Below are 14,685 nucleotides of genomic sequence, written 5' to 3' on the forward strand. Positions count from 1 at the left end.
GCGAGCAGCCTTTTTCTCTTCGTAGTAGAGAGAGTGTGCGCGTGTATTATTTTCTTTTTTTTCCTCTTCTTGCTTGGTGGTCTTGGTGTAAAGTGAGTGTGCACTTCACAAAAGAAAAAAAAAAAATAAGACGTGTATTACATTTAGTTGGTCGTTGCTGTGGGTGGAGTGCGTGCGTGGTGCATGTTGTGTATGATGTGTGTTGCGGCGAGCAGGAAACGAATAAAAGCCGTTTCTATATCGGACAGCCCTGTTTTGCATGTGTGTGTGTGCGCTGTGTGCGTGAGGTGTGCGGAGCGGATGTGTCGTTAGCGCTGCGAGAAGGGTGTGGCCTTAGGGTGAGGGTCACTCTAAGCGCTAGTGACGCTGAGGTGAGACGCTGCATATCTTGTGTTCTCGTGAAGGATTGCAACACCCGGCGGACGTTTCTGTTGAAGCCGTTTGGCCGACTTCAGAACGAGGTGACAGCTGCCCTCCTCCCATCACCGCACCTGTGGTGGTTTACCTTGGTGGACCGAACCGCTGGTTGTGTCCACGTACTAAGCGTTGCGGGACGTTACGACACTAGCACATTGTGTCGAAACCGGTGGTTTGGTCTGTTGTGTGAATTTTTTCGCGAGTTTTCTCATGTGGAGGAATCGGTTGCACCGCAAAAAGAGGTTCCAAGGGGTACTGAAAAAAAAAAAAAAAAAAAACAAGTGCGTAAAGTAGTGGCCCTTGTTGAGCAGTCGTGGGAGGGTCTCTTTTAGGTACTTTTATACCTACGTGAAAACGGCACTGAGTGAGCTCAACGTGGTGGTGGTACGAGACCTTTGTACCAAGGTGAGTCAGGGCATACGCTGGAAGCATCCAAACACTGGGGCGCTGTTTGGTAACTTTTCATTTTTGTATCATTTGGTCCTCTCTCATTGGTCATTGTTCCTGGTGGCATATGCAGTGCAGTATAACACCACTCGCATAAAAGTGGCCCCCTAAATCTGGTGGACCAACTGAGGGAGCATTGCAGCACTTTTCGCATTCTGGTGGTTCTGTGGGAAAGCTAACTTACAGTAAGATTTTATTCCCCCCCCCCCCCCCCCCCCCCTCCCATAAAAACTAGTTCAAAGACTGCATTTCCACCCTGCCCTACAAACAAAAGGGGGTGAGCTCGAGGAGTGAGTCACCTTCCATTTCAGTCTCTTAGAAGCCCATGCAAAATAGCCCTTGTCTTGTTTGCGCTTTTTTTTTTTAATTGGTGGTACGGTAGAGAGAGATGCAGGTGAGAGGATAGCGCCATTATACCCTTTCGGCTGCTGCCCTTTACTTGCGGTCTCTGAAGAATGTGGTAACTGCCGTTCACGCAGATAAATGGGTGCCTCTCCTTTTCGAAGAATGTAATGAGGGTGTCTCGCACTCTAGCTTTTTGTGCACTGAGCAGCGGGTGCTGACGCAGCCTGTGAAGGAGTTTAAAAATGGTTGAAAGCTTTCCGGCAATTTTGCCAGTTGCCAATCGGTCAAGCACGGTCCGTGGTACCCTGCCATAATGGATGCAGTGGCGGTGGCTGGGCCGCCGTGAAAAATCCTCGGGCCCAGACACTGACAACATCTCGTTTGAGGGAAAATCAAGTTGCCGTCAACAAATGGGCGCTACAGTTTGGGAGGCAAGGATCTATGAAAACTTGAGGAGACAGAAACTTGGCCTCAAAGGTGTGACGCAGTAGCGTTAATGGGTTGCTTCAGCGACCTGGGGTCCTCTGTGTATAACCTTGCAGACACGAGCTCTGGTCTCTCTTTCACCATTTTATGCTTGACCTACCGTTAAAAGTACAATGCGATAGCATTGGGAGAGCCTTGCCGCGCAAGTACTCCCTTGCATGACCATTTTAGCGGGAAGGCTACGTGTCCATATATGCGGGAGAGGTCATTCTCTGCTTTACAGTCATAGATCGCAGGGGATCCTCGTACCACTTATGGTGCAGCAGTTATGCAATGCGCCACCTCCCAGGAAGTGGCTGTTTCAAATACAGCCACTGGCAATTCTTGTGAGATCCGGGCTGCTCTTCCCGGATAACCTCTCACAACCGGTCATCAATTGAACTGCCATCACCTGCTAGTGGTGGGCAGGTTGTGATGGATGTAGCACGGTCACATGACCTAGGTGGCAGGTGGGTCACCTGCTTCTCTGGACACGCCAATGCCGGGGGTGCTGCTGAACCCTTAGCAATGTTGCGTTAAAACTGGCAGACGTGGAAAGTGTAGATGCCTTAAGAAAGTTCAAAAACCCAGTGGGAAAGGGTGAAAACGGCTTGTGCTGAACACGTATCCTTCACGGAATGCGTAGGTTGTACTCTGGTTGCGCTGAGGGTGGTGCACATGCGACTAAGGAACAAATATCAAAAATAAGGAGCAAGGTAAGTGCCTGAGATCTTGCTAGTGGGAGAGGCACTGCCATGCTTGGGGACCACAGACCACACAGGAAAAATGCTTCTCGAGTTCTCAAGTGGTTCGTTGATGGTAATGCAAACTTGCAAATGCCAGATTAAAAAAGAAAACGAATTGATTGAACAAGGAGCCTGGATTTCGGTAAATCTATGAAGGGCAATGAAGAGCAGCACAGAGCAAATGAGTAGTTGTAGACCACTTAGAAATAAGCCAACGTACGATATCTTGTGAACATTGCCACACACTTGGAAGTAGACTCCAAACGTCACAAATGCACTGGGAACATTATGGAACTGCCAAGCCAAATAGTAGGTCACAGCTTCCTTGGAGGAAGGAGATAGTCCATAGAGGAACAAGATAATCGGAGATGTTCTGGCAGGGCGTTTAAGCGTAATATACTAAACCAGCTCTGCCAAGCAAAGTAGTAGCTGCTTAGCTTCTAATAAGGGAGTAATTACTCATTGGCATCCACCTGAGCGTAGCCATACGGCTACAAAGGAAAGCTATACAGCTTTCTCAGAAACTTCGTAGTTAAAGAAAAATTCGTCCTGGTCCGAGGTGCGAACCCGGGACCACCGCTACACCGGAGCAGTCGCTCTACCAATTGAGCTAACCGGGACGGCATGCTTATGGTAGGGCGAGAGCGAATTGATCAATAACTCGAAGTGGGAACAGTGTTGGTCAAATGTTTAGGGGAATCCCCCAAGGTGGAGTAGATTTGTAATAAGGGAGTAATTACTCATTGGCATCCACCCGAGCGCAGCCATACGGCTACAAAGCAAAGCTATACAGCTTTCTCAGAAACTTCGTAGTTAAAGAAAAATTCGTCCTGGTCCGGGGTTCGAACCCGGGACCACCGCTACACCGGAGCAGTCGCTCTACCAACTGAGCTAACCTCGCTGCGCTCGGGTGGATGCCAATGAGTAATTACTCCCTTATTACAAATCTACTCCACCTTGGGGGATTCCCCTAAACATTTGACCAACACTGCTTAGCTTCTGTAGAGAAAGGCACAACAGCTGAACAAGTAATTGGAAATGTAGTGGAGCGTTTAAGCGCAATATGCTAAACCAGGCCTGCCAAGCCAAATAGATGCAAAGCTTCCGTAGAGGGAGGCACAACAGATGAACAGGCTAATCGGAGATGTTCTGGCAGAACATTCAAGTCTGATATACTAAACCAGGCCTGCCAAGCAAAACAGTAGGTGCACAGCTTCCATTTAAGGCTGCGCAACAGCTGAACAAGCTAATTGGAGATGTTCTGGCAGAGCATTCACAAGTAGTTTGCTAAACCAACCCTGCCAATACGGACATCAAGGCACTCAAAGTGCAGTGCAAACACAACGCCTCTTGGTGACTTGTTGCACTCCCTACAACGCCCAGTCCGAACTGCCTGTGCTGTTTGTCGCTATCCTTTTTCTTTCACAAAGAAATCTAACTGACGGCCATATCAGTTATTGGAATTTCGAAAACTCCGTTACCCTTCGCGCTGTGGCTCAAAAAATTTTGGCTGTCTCGCGCGCCTCACGAAAACCGTATGTCCTTGGCGGTGCGTGTAAGCCCATGGCGCACGTGCCACGTGGCCGCATCTCTCCCGGCCCCGGTGCACCAGCCAAAACGGGAGGGAGAGTAGAGGCCCCAGGACACCCCAGGGGAAGGGCGAAGATTCTGGATGTGTTTCCACACTACCGCCAATCTCGACAGCTTGAGAGAAATCACTTTTAATGGGAATCTTCGCAGTGGTTGGCATTTAGAGGACACCGCATGCCTTTTCCTGCAGCCCAGGCCTTGTACACTCAGAGCTGGGCACGTTACTTCAAAAGGGATCCTCGACACCCATACCCGAAGCTATCCATAATTGTATTTCCGATACTCAAGAACCAAAATTAGCTTCCGATACAGATATCCGATACTGCATTGTCGGTACATCTCTGAAATCGCCAATATTAATAATGATTATAATGATATAGCACATTGATTGTGAAAGCGCTTTAAAAAATCCGGCCGCATGGATTTTAACGTGATAGCCGTAAAGGCCCCGTTAGGAGCGGCAAATCACGAGCACGGCTCTGGCGGTGGTCCCTAGAGAGCAACCTAGGAGGCAGATGGGCCACCTAGGTCACGTGACCTTGCGACGTCATCGCAACCTGGCCACCGAGTAGTGAGCGAACTGCTCAACGTGTCAACAGGCAATTAAATAAATGATTGGTCGTCCGGGAAAAGCAACCTGCGACAAACAAGGCCCACCTGCCATCTCATGGCAGTGGCGCATCGCTTAACCGCTGCACCACTGCGCCAGGGGTGGTATTAGTACCCCCAGGGATCAAGGAATGTAGAGAATGACCTTCTGCATGTATGGGAACTAACCAATTATGCTATCCCGTCTAACCCGTAACCCTTCGAAGGACAGCTGTGTTCATTTGCAAATTTATGAAAACTTTTGATTCCACTAGCAGATGAGGTGTACAAAAACGGTTCTCAACAAATTTCATAATCTTAGTACAAATAGGTAAGTGGAAAAAAGTGGGATATGTTTGTCCCGCTGGCACGAAATGGTGATAAAGAAAATAGGACGTATATGTCCCATTGACCTACACGGGTTTCCTTACTTTCTTCTTACCACTTCTTGAACTTGTTCACACTTGTTTGCTTGCTGTTGAATTTGTTCGCACTACTTTTCCCGTCGTGGAACACCAACGACATCTACGCTTTTGTTCATTTTCACAGGGCTGTGTTGTCTGCGGATGAGCCTTCACCCGAGACACCAACTATTTCTGGTCGTTTCTTTTTTACTCTCCATGTTCATTCTGAAGGGCGTGTTGCCACTGGCGTTCCCGAACGTTTGGCTGTTGATGATTTGGCGGCCAAGAACTGTACATACGGTGTTTGAGAATTACCACTCAGTATTCAGTCGCTAAATGCCCAACTATTTCTAGCATGCTACACAAAAAAAAATATTTTTGTATAGTCATCTCAAATCTTCGGAACAAGTGCAAGTTGTGATCTAGAGTGATTCCTCTTATACGCAGAAAAAAGGAATCACTCACCGGGCATTTTGTCACAATGTCACAAGTGTACTTAACTATTTAAGGCAGAAAGAAAGCTGGGCTAGTTGGTGTTTAGATTGAGAGGACATAGTAGTAGCGCTAAAACAGGGACGACAAGATAGAAGACCACAGGCACTAGTGTTGTCTTCTTCACTAGCGCCTGTGGGGTCTTGTTCTAACCTGTTGCCCCTGTTTTTTTAGCGCTACTACTATGTCCTCTCAGTACTTAACTATGCAATAATAAATCGAAAACTTAAAAAGTCCTCCATGTACGGGCCTGAGCCCGGCCCGCAACTTCAAGCCTGTACCCGGCTCAGGCCCGCCGAAACAGCGCATTTTTCGTCCCGAACCCGTACAGTGCTCTAATCAACACTCCATAACTTTCGGAGAATTTTCAGCAAGCTTCCGCACACTAAGACGGTAACACTGTGCTTAATATTTGGCTTACGCGTACCTCTTCCTTTCTTTCCTTCGGATGTTCGCGATTTAAAACATTTAATCCAGCAGCTATTCGGCGGTGTTCGTGCCCAATTGGTGTCGTACGTGTCAAAAAAAAAAAAAAGCTCATAAAACCAACGATAGCTTATTTTCAACATCAAATGCCCATCACAGAAGAATGTTTCGAGTCTGCCAAGATCAGGTCACCTCCCGGATTCAACCCCCACCAGCACGTTCCCCAAACTAAGCCCACCTCACGGGGCAGTACAGTCGCCTATCGCAAACACCTATCGGACAGAATCTCCTGAAGAGACTCAAAATCGTCTTCGACAACCCAATTTCGGATCAACATAACATTTCTCTAGACCTTGCAAAAAAATCTGTATTTCACCTCTGGCCAAAAACACCCGCCCTGAGCAAAAAAGGTCGTCGAACAGCTCAACCAACCCTACGCTAGTCATACAGCAATCGCACGCCGATGATTCGGAAGATTCTACCCCCTCGACCTACGCCACCATGGCGTGCAACCAAGTTCATAATCCCCCTTAGCTTTACATCCTGTCGAAGCTGAAGCAGCAGCTATAGCTCTGGACAATACTCAAACAATGCAGAATGCATATCGATTTTAAATCAGCCATTCGAAATTTCGCCCAACAACGGATTCACACACCAGCACATCGTGTTCTGAACAGTGCTGCACCACCGAATCGGCTCATTACACTCATCTAGGTTCCTGCGGACATCCGAGGAATACGGCCGCACACAATCACGCCCGAGGACTCGTCGGCCGGGCGGTGGACGGCCTCCACTCGTACCGGAGTGCCACGGAATTCATAATGACACACCACGAACTTACGCTTCATTACCGAGGTTCCAGACTAGTTTACTTCCCTCTCGATAAATCACTTAGAGGCCAAGCAAGTCGTTTGGCGACGGATTCACACAGGCACTTTCCCGAACCCTTCAGTGTTCCCTCACGCGCCCGGGGCACTGTCATACGGCCTGTAAATTATGGCAACACCCAAGGCGGACGTCTATCGCATACTCAGGGCTTGCCCTAATCAACTCCTTTTCCGAGATTCGACGACCAGGAGGGGTGGGAGGCCGTGCTGCTAAGCTAGACGAAGACCTACCGCCTCTACATGCGGGCGGCGAATTACCTCCGCTTGGGAGAGCCGAACTTTTGGGACAGGTTCTACTGCTCGATGCCTAAGAAGGATGTCACAGCAGGAGGTTCAGCTTCAGGTGGCGATTTGGAGCCCATAGGTCGCCAGGGGCCACGGGCTCCTGGCTCCATAGCGCGACCGCGGGGCCCACCTCTCTCTGATAACTATCCCCACCCTAACTGGCTTCCTGTTATGGGCTGCTAAATAAAGTGTTTTCCACCACCACCATTGACGTAGAAGTGTGCCGGTAAACGCCTGCACAAGTGACCGAGTCTCCACAACACCTCCAATGATTCCGACCTGCGTCATACCGCTGTGGCTACCACGCTCTCCCTGCACACTTCTTGGAGCAGCAAAGGGTGGGTTTACATACCCCTAAGGAGTACTTGAAGCTGGGCTTGTTGGTGCATATTGTTGAAAGTGCAGCGCTCGTCCTGTTCCCTTCCTCGTCCGTGTCCCCGTTTTGCGCTCTCATGTCTTTCACGAATTACATACCCCTCCCCCTTCATCCACCCTCACCTAATCCACTGAAGTGGGTTCAATAAAGTCGTCACCAACCAATGCGTTAGCATTACTACTTTCATCTTCGCAAAATCTCACCGACAACGTCAATAACAGTAGTGAGGAGGAAGTGCACACAGAGCGGGGTGGTGGAGGGGAAATACGCAATGCAGAGAGGACAGTGACTCCGCCGACAAGTGAGTGAGAGTATTCAGGTGAATAGGTTCCGTGAAGGTCGCCGATGACTCGTAACCGGTAGCATTACCGCATGAGAATAGCGTGATCTCTTGCCGCATGTTCGACGCCTAGCCATCGGCAAGTGCTTTGCATAAAGCCAGCTCTTACTGGTGCGCGTTTGATAAACGGCTGTCCTGCACTCCACGCAACGCCGTCCCCCGTTTGACGCGGCGTTGTTGCCGCTAGAGCACTGCACGGGCCTCAATCTGAGGCCCGGCCCGGGCCCGAGACCAGAAGCCCGGGCCCGGCCCAGGCCCGCTAAATTGTCGCTCTAGCAAGCCCGGCCCGGCCCGTTTCACAGTTACGCTTGAGATATACTGCTCACTCTGAGCAAGTAGACTGCTACGAGACCGATAAGAAACTGGCCGACAAAGGTTCTGAAAACAGTTTAAGTTGCAGAAAGTTGGTTCTTTTTAACCCAGAAGGAAGTGATTAAGAGTAGTGCTCGCCATGCCCGTCTTTTGGACAGTGATCTCGTGTTGGTGCGCTAAGATAAACTAGGAAGTTCCGAGAGCCAAATAATAAGGGCTGCATACGCACGTAACAGATTACTTTGCATTCCCCCATGATTTTAATCAGTTATATTTTTCCGCCCGGAAGTATAAACATTAAAGCTGCCTAGCAAGCAGTGGGATGACAATTTTAGTGAACGCGATCTCACAGGTTGAACTCATAGCCGAACTGGTCGCCTTCCAGCACAAACGAAATGCTAAAAGGCTTGAGTATTTCACGGTGTGTGTTTTGAAGACTATAAGCGTCGTAAACTAATATGTTCTTCCCGAATGCATTTCTAATAGTGTATAGGTATGTTTTGGGGTGACGAACGATCACTGTGTAATTAAGACCGGCTGAATTTTACTCTTACTGGTGGAGCAGAAGATAACGCGCGAACGACGTGAACGACGTGATAACTTACAGGGCAAAACACTAGTCATGACAACCAGGCTGAAGAAGCGAGGAGGGATAGATGTGGTTATGAGATGAGATTTACAAACTGTCGCGAGCTTTTGTGGCTATTTCATCTACGAGACGTTCAGGTCAGCTGATCAAAATGAAAACCAAACGCGCTTTACTTTGTGAATTTTCTCACACGATAAAAATATAGCTATAACATAAACGCTATGTTTTGGGGGCTTAAGGGCCCAACGGGAGTCAGGCTGTGAGAGAAACCGAAGCAGAGAGCTCCCGATCATTTCGACCACATGGGTTTTTTCAACGAGTAGTGATACTGCAAAGGGCGTGGCTGTCATGCTGGCCGCCTAGAGAGAAAGGCGGCCGCCGAGGCTAGGAGCAAACCCTGGTTCCCCGGCTCATTAATCAAGCGCCTTGACCACTAAGCCACAGCGGCGTGGAAATAAGGAAATAAACAAGTCAAGTAGTAAAGCTTAGTTTTTTTTTCTCAGCGCGTACTATAACCCATGGCTCATCCGTGTCGCTGCTCCAATGCCGCAGTTGTGTACTTCACTCTACAATAGTGAATGAATAGACGGACACCAGCCGTTTCTGTACGAACCCAAGCCCGACTCGGGTCCGCCGCTTAAAGCCCGAGCCCGGCCCGGGCCCGCAACTTCAGGCCCGGCCCAGGCCCGGCAAAACAAATCATATCCCGGCCCGGCCCAGCCCGCGGGCCGGGCCGGCCCCGGGCTTTCGGGCCGGCCCGAGCCCGTGCAGTGCACTAGTTGCCGCTCGACGGCTCCGCCCCGACATCTCTCGCAGCCCCTTCACAACAGCCGTGAGTGAATTGAGGGGCCGGATTACGGGACGATAAATCACAAACGGATGTCTGCCAGTGCGTGTCGAATAACTGGAGCGGGGCTTTGCGTCCATTTCTTAGATTACGATCGTCCCGTAATTCGGCCCCAGTTGAACACAAATTGGTCACACAACAGAAATCGTAATCCTAATGAATAAATCTCCGCATCAATCCCATTGCTCGGCTGATATTTTTTTTTCTCACGTAAGCAAGTATCTAACCTGATATGCGATAATGCGTCTGTTTATTAAACTAGCTGTCGAAATCACACACACAATGAACTCTCTACTTCATGCTATGCATTGCCCTCCGGTACACTAATGTCACTGGGTACACATCATACTGCTCACATTGAGCCCTTTGAGCCAGTCCCTTAGCCATAACATTTTGACGTAACCTTTGTTGGACCTCTTGGAGATAGGGTCTTGGAAGGTGGTCCCGGTTATGGCCTTAGTTTAATGCATTTGACCGCTCCGCTAGAACATATCCGATTAGCTAGTTCAGCTGTTGCGACTCCTTCAACGGAAGCTGTGCACCTATTTGGTTTGGCAGGGATGTTTTAGTATACTATGGTTGAACGCTCCGCTAGAACGTCTCCAATCAGCTTGTTTAGCTTTTGCTCCTTCAACTGATGCTACACACCCACTATTTTGCTTGGCAGGCCTTGTTTAGTATACACCGCTTAAATGCTCCGCCAGAACATCTCCGATTACCTTGTTCAGATGTTGCGACTCCTTCAACGGAAGCTGTACGCCTACTATTTTGATTGGCAGGCCTAGTTTAGCATATTATGCTTGAACGCTCTGCCAGAACATCTCCGATTAGCTTGTTCAGCTATTGCACCTCCCTCTACAGAAGCTGTGCACCTATTTGCTTGGCAGGGCTGATTTATTACGCTTGAATGCTCGGCCAGACCACCTCCAATTAGCTTGTCCAGCTGTTGCTCTTGCCTACAACGGAAGCTGTGCACCTACTGTTTTACTTTGTAAGCCTGGTTTAGCATATTACGCTTGAACGTTCTGCCAAGGCATCTCCGGTTAGCCTGTTCAGCTGTTGTGCCTCACTCTACGGAAGCTGCGCACCTATTTGGTTTGGCACTTTCCCTAACTGCACCCTAACTGCACTTTCTACGTGCTTCATGCGATCAGTTTCGGTTTTGGGCTGAAAGGCACACATTTTCCTAGCGGTGCAGGGTTTCACAGAATGACCTACTTTTAGTTTCAAAACTTATATAGCTTCGTCTTGTCCGTGGCTCCGAGCTCGCCACTGACACTAACCACCGAGCTGTTTATGTGCGTATGTAGCATTTTAGAGCGCAGATCTTCGGCGCCCGTTCCTGCGCTGAGCGGCGTGCCTCGGCGTAACCGGGCGGAAGAGTGCATCGGAGCGCAGGAGAGTGAACGCAGGGTTCAGCGGAGGACGAAAGACTGCGATTGCGGAGAGAGCGCGAGAAGGCAAGCGGAGAAGCAACGGCGCATAGATGATGAAGAAACTTTATTTCCGCCAGAAGAAGGCCCGTGCCCCTCCGGATCCGCACGCAGGCGTCCGGGGAGGGGCAGCGTCGCAGCTGGAAGACTAGCAACGATATAGTCGCGCAGCTTCTGCTGCCAGGCGGGTAGCGTATCGTTGTATGCTAAGGTCGGCACTTCTGAGTATGGTCTCCCATTCCTCTGCATTATTAATTCTGCCATATCCTGGGGCACTGGGGCATCTCCGTAGTATGCGTTCGAGTGTAGCGGTATGCCCGCAGAACTCGCACACCTCCGCATCCTCCCTCGTGTCACCTCCTGTCCAGCTCCTCCAGAGCGGGGATGCGAAGTTTCTAGCTTGGAGTCTTCTCCAGTCATAGGCCTCAGCCGAGCTAAGAGATCTATCCGGAGGAGGATAGATCCTTTTGTTCTTTTTCTGATTGTCTGTGATGCTATTAAAGGTATTGGTTTCCTCTTTAGTGCAACATACAGCAACGGCGGCAGCCTATGCGTGCTGTCGTCTGCTCGCTGATGGCGGCACCAATACGGTATGCATTGCTCTCCTGAGATGGCGCCACAGACATCATTATCATCATCAGCCTGGCTACGTTCACTGTTGGACAAAGGCCTCTCCTATGTCTCTCCAATTAACCCTAACCTTTGCCAGCTGCGGCCACCGTGTCCCCGCAAACTTCTTAATCTCATCCGCCCACCTAACTTTCTGCCGCCCCTTGCTACGCTTGCCTTCTCTTCGAATCCACTCCGTTACCCTTAAGGAACAGCGGTTATCTTGCCTTCGCATTATATGCCCTGACCAAGCCAATTTCTTCTTGATTTCGACTAGGATGTCATTAACCCGCTTCTGGTCTCTTAACTTGACACCCATAGCTCGCTGCGTTGTCCTTAAGCTCAACCGTCTTTGTTAGCCACCACGTTTCTGCCCCATAGGCGAGTACCCGTAGGACACTGCTGTTGTATACTTTTGTCTTGAGGGATATTCGTAAACTGCCATTCGTGATCCGAGAGAACCGGCCAAATGCGATCCACCCCATTCTTATTCATTTCCCTCTTGATTCCGACCTGCGGTCACTTCCTGCCCTAAGTAGACTATTCCCGTACCGTTTCAGCGCCTGGATGCCATTGCGAGAACTTTGAATCGTGCTCTGCAGTTCATACTCTGCGTGACTTAGCAAGGCAGTGCCACCGGCGAATCGCAGATTACTTAGGTATTCTCTATTCTCTTAACCCCCAACCAATTCGCAATCCAAGCCTCCGAATACCTCTTGTAAACAGGCGGATGAAAACAGCATTGGCGCGAGATCGTGTCTCCCTGCCAAACACCCTTCCTTATTGGAATTTTATTGGAGCCTTTATGCAGGGCTGTGGTGGCTGTGGAGCCGTCATAGATATCTTCCAGTACTTTTACCGCAGTAGCGAGCCGGCCGTTCGCCCGAGGCGAGGCTCTTCGGCGGCGGAACGCTGTGCGCGTTGCCCAAGTCTAAAACCCAGAGCCGCTAGCGCCTTTCGGCACTAGGTCTTCGGCTCGCAGTTCCTGAAAAAGACCCGACCTCGTTATTTCTAGGAATATTTGGTAGTGTTTGCTGACACTGGGAATGCTGTACCCAAGACGGTATAGGTTTGATTGTATTTGGACCTCCCGCACACACGCACACTCTTACGGTGTCTCCCATGCACAGCGATATCGCGGTGAGAAAACAAACTTGGCTTCGAGGAAATCTGCGTTTAGACCGAAGGTCATGTGGACATGAAGGCTTGCTGTGCTGCAGCTGATTAGTATAGAACGCAGCGGACAGCCAGGACCGCTGGGGCCTTGGACCTAGGCGTCCAGCCGAGGACTGATGAAGTGCAACTCCATTCTCATAGCTCAGTGAAAATTTTCAGTCAACCAACAAATCAGTCAGCCAGCGAATCGTTGTCTCAGCTCTGGTAATGACAGCCGCTCTGGGGACCTTGTAGCTGGAGGAATTGCACGCGGAATACAGCTGCGAAGTGGTCGGCAGAATGGTACACCGCAGACTGGCGAATAGGCGGCAATGACAAGCACAGTTTATTCTTAAAAAAAAAAAAACGATGAGGCATCCAAAGTGGGCAAGAAAAGCAGCGTCAAGGTGAAAATGATGACAAAGCGAGGCTAACAAAAACACTGTCTTCAGGCATGAATCTGGGCATCGTCGTCGTCGCCGCCGAGCTCCTGCTCCTTGGCGAACCCCAGGAACACCTGCACAAACGCGGGGGTACAGCGTCAGCGTTCACTCAATTCTGACTCGTCGAAGAGACATTGCATGAATGCAGCGCAGACAGGTACACGCGAGAGGAATAGACACCTCCAGCGCTTATGACATCTGTTCCTCTTGCCTTCCGGTATTTTTGCGCTGTATTCGTTCACCATGACACCAACAAGCCTGGGAAACCACTTTAACGGATATTCGCATCCGTGTTACTTTTTTCTTTTCGTTTTAGGCGCTGTCGGCCAACTGTTATTCGTTTTTCTTTGCAGCAGATGGACCCAGGTTGAGGAATAAGTCCGAAGGCGGGGACTGTTTCCAACAAGGGAATGATTCCAATCATCAGCCACATGAGCTAAGCCGCGCAGGTACCAGATAAAACAGCGAAGCTTGTGCTTTCGAGAACTAAAGTCCTATAGCATGGGGGCCCTCGCGACGCCCGCTCGCTCTCGAATCTCTGGACTCGTATGGATACCACGATGGACCACCGCAGGGACCAGATATATGAGAATAAACGCTTTGTTTTTAGCGCGCAGCTCTTATAGGCGCCCGTTCCTGCGTTGAACGGCGAACCGAGCGAAGAAGCGCATCGCAGGACACGAGAGCGAACTCAGAGCACAGAGGAGGACGAAAGGTGGCGATAGCAAAGCGAGCGGGAAGAGGAAACCGGTGGTGCGAATGCAGGGCGCCCACGAAAAAAAAAAAAAAAGAAGATTGTCCTGGAGCACGCTCGAAGGCTCGGCCTCCTACCGCTAGCGCGTCTCAGCTCACGGCCCTGGTCCACCTCTCCCCGCGACTTTGGCGAAGCGCGACCTAAGGTACGAGATGGTTCGATCTCTCTCGAGAAGTCCGGGGAAGGCAGGCGCAGCTTGGTGCCAGCCGCGGCGCCCTTTCTAGGCGCCGCCGCCTGCTTCCAGAAATTTCTTGCTTAGTTTTTCGAAAACGCTTTACCGATCGCGCGCACACGTCCACGGCTTGAATAATGTGCTACCGCCTTCGGCGTGCGGCCATCGTCTCCCTTCTTCCCTCCTATCTGTCTGAATAGACCTCTCATCGAAATAGTAATGTTGAAGAGTAGGTGCGCCGGCCGTGGCATTTTGCCGCGCCGTTTTAATCAGCGTGTGCGGAATCTTCCTTCTCCTGTTTGCGACCGGTTTCACTCAGTGGTGTGTTACGTTTTGCGTAAAGTGGTGTAGCGCAAGAGCGAATAGTGCGTAGTATGCTGCGTTACGTGAGCAGCTACTACGCCCGCGATTTATGATCAATCCCTCGAAACTTAAGGAATCTGGAGGAGAAGAGGAGACTGCGAATAAGGTACAGAAATGGGCTAAATAACCCTCTAGATTCCAAGCAACTGCAATAGCGTCCTGTCAAGCGGCGAATTCAATGTCATTTCCGACGAATGACA

At 50.1% G+C, this 14,685-nt stretch overlaps 1 protein-coding gene across 6 annotated transcripts in view; it reads right to left on the reverse strand.

The window, feature by feature from the left end:
* Positions 1–13,076: 13,076 nt before the first annotated feature.
* Positions 13,077–14,685, reverse strand: part of LOC149363053 (cholesterol transporter ABCA5-like) — a 144,022-nt gene continuing 142,413 nt past the window's right edge. For all 6 annotated transcript variants that reach the window (XM_089573351.1, XM_089573347.1, XM_089573352.1 and 3 more), the window contains one exon: positions 13,077–13,270. In XM_089573351.1, coding sequence (XP_089429477.1) covers positions 13,202–13,270 — 69 coding nt within the window. In that variant the 3' untranslated portion in view covers positions 13,077–13,201. The remainder of the gene's footprint in view (positions 13,271–14,685) is intronic.

This window comes from Amblyomma mixtum, chromosome 2 (genome assembly GCF_055824585.1).
Source record: "Amblyomma mixtum isolate Tamu chromosome 2, ASM5582458v1, whole genome shotgun sequence".
NCBI lineage: Eukaryota > Metazoa > Arthropoda > Arachnida > Ixodida > Ixodidae > Amblyomma > Amblyomma mixtum.